This window comes from Branchiostoma lanceolatum, chromosome 14 (genome assembly GCF_035083965.1).
Source record: "Branchiostoma lanceolatum isolate klBraLanc5 chromosome 14, klBraLanc5.hap2, whole genome shotgun sequence".
In the NCBI taxonomy this organism is placed as follows: domain Eukaryota; kingdom Metazoa; phylum Chordata; class Leptocardii; order Amphioxiformes; family Branchiostomatidae; genus Branchiostoma; species Branchiostoma lanceolatum.
In genome coordinates, this window is record NC_089735.1 from 1,385,595 (window position 1) to 1,392,564 (window position 6,970).

At 40.3% G+C, this 6,970-nt stretch overlaps 1 protein-coding gene across 7 annotated transcripts in view; it reads left to right on the forward strand.

Annotated features, from left to right (window-relative positions):
• Nucleotides 1–6,522, forward strand: part of LOC136448097 (PH and SEC7 domain-containing protein 4-like) — a 122,447-nt gene extending 115,925 nt beyond the window's left edge. For 4 of the 7 annotated variants that reach the window (XM_066447224.1, XM_066447226.1, XM_066447225.1 and 1 more), the window contains one exon: nt 1,787–6,522. In XM_066447224.1, the coding sequence (XP_066303321.1) occupies nt 1,787–1,926 (140 nt within the window). In that variant the 3' untranslated portion in view covers nt 1,927–6,522. The other 3 variants (XM_066447228.1, XM_066447230.1, XM_066447229.1) reach the window with 3 other exon arrangements.
• The last annotated feature ends 448 nt before the right edge of the window (nt 6,523–6,970 follow it).

Genomic DNA, 6,970 nt, shown 5'->3' on the forward strand with positions numbered 1-6,970 from the left:
TGGTAAGTGACAGAAGCGCAGACCACTACACCACAGGGACACCCCATGTCTCTGGCACATAGGGCCGGGCTATGGGATTGCTCTATAACCCTTTCATGTAGCCTGTTGATGTTCATGCCAGCTTCCTTCTCTGTATTCATCGCTTCATCTCTTCCCCTCACCACTCATGCCCCCCACAGCAGGCCCCGTCGCACGGAGGTCCCACCAACCAACCGGCTTTTCTTAGTGCAGCGCAAGCATTCTGGGAAGGGCGGGAAGGTATACAAATAGTAACCACGTCTCCCCAAATTTCTCTCCCGGTGTAAAAGAAATTTGTTTTTTGGGTCAAACGTTTTTTTTCCGTGTACAGTCCTGTGTTTTGTTACGTTGTGGTTGTTTTACTTTACATGCTCTTATTGATATCATCCCGTAACAATATAACTAACCCCAGGACACAACATTTATTATTTGACATGTACCCTATTCTAATATGTGAGTGATGCAGAACAAAAATGCAACATATTGTACAAAATGGATTTGTTCCAAAATTGCATTATGCCTTGAGGAGTTTTGTTGTTGTGGTTTAACCGAACGTTAACATTAAGCCTGACCTCAAAAATATCCTCCCCCTAGCCAATGAACAATGGTTGTAGTATCATTTTCCTAGCACTTGCTAAACATTGAAATGAAACAAAATATTTTTTTTTTTATATTTAATAATGATTTAAGTTTTATGAAAATTCTCCCAGTTGAAGTAAGATTTGGTGAACTTCTATGTCCAAGTAAAAGTCCTGATATTGTCATGATATTTTTCATAAGATTGTTCTTCTGGTGTTTTACTGGTGTCTAACTAAACCCTTACTAACTCTTAGTCTCTCCTGTGTCTGTCTACTGACATTGAACATCATTCCTTTTCATGTTAACTAACATAATCCATAAAGGACTAGACTGATTTAGACTTTTGCTGTTTTAGAATACTCGGAGTCTACCAGCATTGGGATGGAACGATTTCAAGACACCAGTGTTGTTTGTTTAGAATATGAAATCCGAGGCAACTGATTTGAGTTTTGTTTTAGAGTTTAAGAGAAAAGCATGAGGTTCCATCAAAATATCAATTTTTTTCATGCAATGCACGAAGATAATGAGGAAGATGAGCAAGATAGACTTGTGAAAATGGTCAGTTGAATATTCCTGAATATCGGTTGATTTTGTTTACAATTTGGATACATAAATGTCTTTTACGATTCATCTAAGATGGTTCACTGCACAACAATCATGTATACTGTAGATGCTGTATTCCTGTAACCACTGAGGTCTGAATAACATCAGCTGGATAGCAAAGTTCTTCACAGCCCGAGAGTTAATACAGAGCCGACATTTCAGTCAACGTCTGTCACCTTCCTCAGGGCAATACTGACCGGTTCCCTTCCTGCTGCAGCTAGGTGTTGCTGAGGAAGGTAGCAGAAATGTAACGGAAATGTTGGTTCTTTGGTTGTGTACTAGCCTCTAACAGGCCCCGAGGGATGGCTGGAAAAATAGTAGAAATTGGCCTTATAGAGTGAATAGTATGCCAAGGGAGTTGGCTACGGAGATAGGGTCCAATATGTCAAAACTGTACCCCTATAGCAGACTAGCTCCTCTTCCATGTTTTTCTGTCTATTTGGCCAGTTTCTACTCTTTCCAGCCGCCTCTGGAGCCTGGTAGAGGCTAGTTGTGTACATTAAGAACTTTGTTTTTCATTGATATGACAACGTGATGAAACTATGCACGGATCTCAGTAACACCTCCGCCCCCCTCCCCCTTACAGGCGACGCCAGGAGGGAGGGTCTGAAGAAATCCCACTCGACCGTCTCCACCCGTCAGAGGCCGCCCAAAGTGCACCGCAGCATGTCCGACCGCTACAGCTACCGACAGGCCATCATGAACAGTAACCCCGACGGCCCGTAGCAACCGTCGCCATAGCAACCGCATCCCGGGACTCGGCAACCAGGCCGGAACATAGCAACCACCCGACGATGTATGATATAGAGTAGGACCTTGGTCAGCCCGCCGTTTCTCCTGATTGTTGATTTATGGCATCTTGAGGAAAGGCTGCACGCTGACATTCCTGTACAAATGACCCCCAGCATATGCAAGGACTCCCTGCACTTTTGTACAGTTAGGAGACAGGGAGTGCTGCCGCCGCCACCGCATCTCACAGGACAGAAACTGGACTTCCTGGACACTTAGTGGGAACTTCCTGGAAATTTGCTGGAAACTTCCTGGCAATTTACTGGAAACTTCCTGGAAATTTGCTGGAAACTTCCTGGAAATTTGCTGGAAACTTCCTGGAAATTTGCTGGAAACTTCCTGGAAATTGCTGGAAACTTCCTTCCAGCCCTCTGAACTGCCTGCTTGGAGACGCAGTTCTGTAGTGAACGACTTCATAACCTACAGGCGAGGATCGGGAGGCGTTTTTAACTTCGGTGCAAGAGAGACGGATTTTTAATGGTAACAAGAAGTGTTGAAGATGGGTCGAGTTTGGACAGGTCAAGCAGCTGAAAGAGCAACACAAGGAGTGGATCTCCATGGAGCAAGTGGACGGAATGTGCAACTGATGTCGTGAAGAGATTTTGTAAGAAAAAAGGAGCAACTAAAGAGATGTCTTGCCAGTAGAGTCAACCAACCACAAGCCATGCTGAAAGCGTTTCGGTAACGAATCAGAGTTTGCAGTTGTTATAGCCAATCAGAGGCCTTGCTCCAATAGCCAATTAGATCAATGTGTAGATTGACCAATGACAGCACTAGATTCCATGTGCACTAGCCAATCAAATTTCACTTTCATGTCAAGGAGGTCAAAGTTCAGATTATTCCTGTCAAGATTGATGACAGAGATCACAATAAATGCAATGCAGTACCTGTTGCCATGGCATCCGTTGCCATGGTGACAGCACGCAATATGTCACAAGCAGGGTCAGTTGTAGGATGCGCAGGGGATGATGCGGTGTTTTACGAGAAGGAAGTTTGTAACTGAATTTTGAACGGAGCAACTTTAAGAAACATGGTGGTGTTGTATTGATACTCACTTTAAGACGTCCAAAGCCATATGTACAGAAAAGCTACATGAATTCACGTGCCATGACACAATGTGTACTACTAGATCTCACGCTCAACTCAGATACTCCAATGTGATCCCACGTGCCATATGTAACGCCCCCCTCCCCCTCGTGTTCATCACTATGGCCAAAAGCAAAGGGCCGGAGAAAAGCCATTGTCCAGTGTTAACTACAGAGTAGGTCTTTCAGCATTTCTTCAGTTATTTTTAAGTGGTTATGGAGAGTAGAATAAGGTAATAACGGGGTAATTGGCAAGGGGAATCAGTCCTTGGTAAGGGTAACATTTACCCTTGCAGGCAAATGGTACCCTATTTTCTTTAGGCCAAACTCCCCTGGCAGAATATGATCCCTAGTTCTCTAAATTTGACTGTTGTTCAGGCAGCATATGCGTAGTTAGTCTAATGGAGACAAATTTCTTCAGATTCTCTTCTCATTGCAACTGTCTATAATGCATGACTAGGTAGGAACCCCAAATTCATCTGACTGTTATAATTGTTTAGAGGCAAAGGAAATGTAAGACTGACAACTCGGTGTAAGTTCTGTTCCCAAAATTATTTTGATATTGTGTGAATACTTTTCTTCAGGTTTAGATATGTAGTACACTAATTACAGACATGAACCCGCACATCAGCCAAGAAAAGGAGAATTATTAGCAGTCGTCGACTTTCATCATCAGCTGGTTCTGAATTTTGTAAGATGTATATCATGAACATAGTTAAGTTTTTGTAAGTACTCATCGAACTCTAGCATTGTTTTCCAAGTCAGCTCACTCAAAGTCAAGTACTTCTGAGGTCATCTGAACGACTTCTGTGTTGCATGAACTGAATCGCTGTTAACTGAATGTTTTAGTGAAGAAAAGTTAGCATGTTGGATTTGTTGTAAGTTGGAACAGGTTTGATAAGATTACAAATTTGGAGCTGAGCAGTAGGCAATGTTTTAATGCTATTGATGTTCTTTGCTATGTTTTAATGCTCTTGATGTCAGTGTCTCTGCAAATGAAGAATAACATTTAAACCAAAAGTCTACCCAGTTGCACAACTGCTAAATGCTCTGCACCCATCGAAACAGCACAATTAAATCATAATTCTTCACTAGGTTGAATGTAGATTATTGTAACTGTAGTTTATTGATGTCAACTATCATAAAATCGCCATATTGAAGAAAAAAAATAAAAGCAACGAGATCTACAAATGCAACATCATAAATTTCCAGGTATGCACTGCAAGATATCCAGGTGTTCAAGACAGTTTTCAGAAAGCCTAAAAAAACACCTTTTTTCAACATGGTAGTCTTAGGAACTTAGGAAAGTTGGCGGTACACAACTACTGTAATCTACTGTAATCAATTCAAATTTGACACATAATGTAACCAGCAGCAGGGAAAAGGGTAGATACTGATTTCCTGTTTAACCTTCTCCCTGCTGACTAACCCTGTAACCAATACATTTTTGGTGCCTAAAGGTTACTCAACAGAGAGAAGGTTAAAATTTCTTCATACTTTTTTGTCCAAATACGTAGGCCCGCTTTGAGCTTTTGTATACAATCGTGGGTTTTTTTTAAAGTTTGTTAGTGTAACAATGCAATGTTAACATTTTATTGCATCATAAGAGTCATATTTTTGTTACCTTACTATTTGTACATGTACAGTCTAACCTGCATAAAAGCACACTGTATAAAACTACAATAGTCATGGCGTCTAGCTATACAAAAGGAAAAGTATGGTCGTAATATATATGAATAGATATATATGTTATATGTTTAGACTTTTGCATATCTCTTACAAATGAGTCACTGTAAGTTGTATTGAATTGAATGCATACAGCAGACAGATTATAAATAAATGTAAAAAAGAAGACTGGAATACCTGCTGTGTATATGACATCACCTTATGTGTTACACTATCTTATAAGCCTTAACTGCCATTTTTCAACAGCCAATAACGGAAGAGAATGTGTAGTTTGAGTGATGACTAAGCGTTGCCAAGTGTACAGTTAACAGATGTTAGGTTGTTATAAGAAACATGTAACATTTCCTGACTGTAAATAGGAGAGACTCTACCGAGGTTTGGCAAAGCACCAGGCCTTCTGCACGTGTTGCTTTCCCCGCACCCCATGGTCATACGGATGTGTTGAAAGCCCAGTTCAAATCAAAATTCATTTTGACTGGCTTTGAAACTTTTTTTCTTATCTTTTCTTTGACATTTAGTGTTTTGAATATTGACTTATGACGCCATTTTCATGAATCTTTTAAATCGATCGTATGGAATTATCCCTTCATTTCTAAATTAGAAACAACCAATGAAAACAATACGGAATTCGAATTAACCAATCAAAATGGAGCTTTCCTACAACAGCTTGATATTAGACCAATGACAGGCCACACCACTAAACTTAAGCCAATCAGAATGCAGATTCCCTGGTATTTCTCCATCCCATTTTTTTCTGTACAGCACGTTGTGTGAAACTGAATTAGGGCAGGTTGAATCATACACTTTGAGGTTGTGCCAATGCTTTATACCAATGATATAACATAATACACGCTTAGTTTCAGGTCCTTAGGATGCCGTCCATTTCTTTGTGAAATAAAAGTTTCAGTTTATGTTGGAACTCTGACAAAATCTACGTGTAGGCTTTGTCTAAGAATTACATGTGTTTTGAAAAGTGGAAAAATACTACGTTACCAACCCCACATAAGACCAATGCTGTGTTAATTCCAAGATATAAAACCAGTATGCAATTTGATAAAATGATAGTATTGCGTTGCATGACTTGAAACTTTACCTCTGTAAAGGGTTTTGTTGTTTTACATTTGTTGTAATTATGTGTTTCTTTTCATTACGGGCCCAATGCTAGGATCCTCCCTAAATGCAATCCTGTCTGGCTGGAATGTTGTTGTTTCATTGGCTAACTTCCATGCTTTAATTTCATTGCTCAAATCTGATGCTGTCATTTCATTGGCTGATTGGAATACTGTCTTTCATTGGCTGGCAATGCCATGAAGCTGATTGGACTGTTTCCATTTGACGGAGTTCAGGGGACACCTCGTGATGAAAAAAAAACACCTTGCGCCCAGTTTTTTAGAATTCTTATGGTATGTAAGAAATTGATAAAAAGGGTTTCTTATCATAGATTTTCCTGAACTCCACGACTTGAACTGACTTTTTTTTGTCAATGGAATATCTACAAAGCAACATGGCACTGTCAGTTTCGACAAAAAGGTTACCAGGTTTAGGTAAGCTTCAATAGATGTGTAGCTGTTACTTCGTATCCCCTGCTAACAGGTAAACCGTCCTGAATATGTCAACAATTGACAGACTCCCATAAGCTCCGTTTCAAAACCTGCACACTTTAAAGCATGAAGGAAGTTGAATGCACATAGAAAGTATGGAATTTAGTCTTGATCGTACAATCCGGCCACTCTAAATGGTATCATGGTTACCATCATGTCAATGTGATTACAATTTATGTTTTCGGAAAGTATAGAGTAAGTTATAACATGCATTAGTTACCTTTATCTCACATGTCATTTTTAGGAAATATTAGGTATTACGGTACACAGCAAGATGTGTTCAGTTGCAACACGTTTGCATAGACTGCAGTATAGGTACCATTGTACATGTGTTAATTAAGTGTTATACTACTTGCCAAACGCTCATGTTACAGATGAACTGTTCCTGTTATTAAGGGATGATCTTGAATGTGACGTCATATCTAGTTCCACGATCTAGTGCTCCAAACGGCCCATCGTTGTTGGTCAAGGTCGACCTCAAACATGCGGTTTTGTTTTCGCGCAGGTTTCCTAGGTGCAATCGTCGCTTCAAACTGTGGAAATAGTCTTGTCACCATTTACTACGCGTAGCCGGACCTGACAGGAAGCACTGAGAGAAGCATCTGGCTC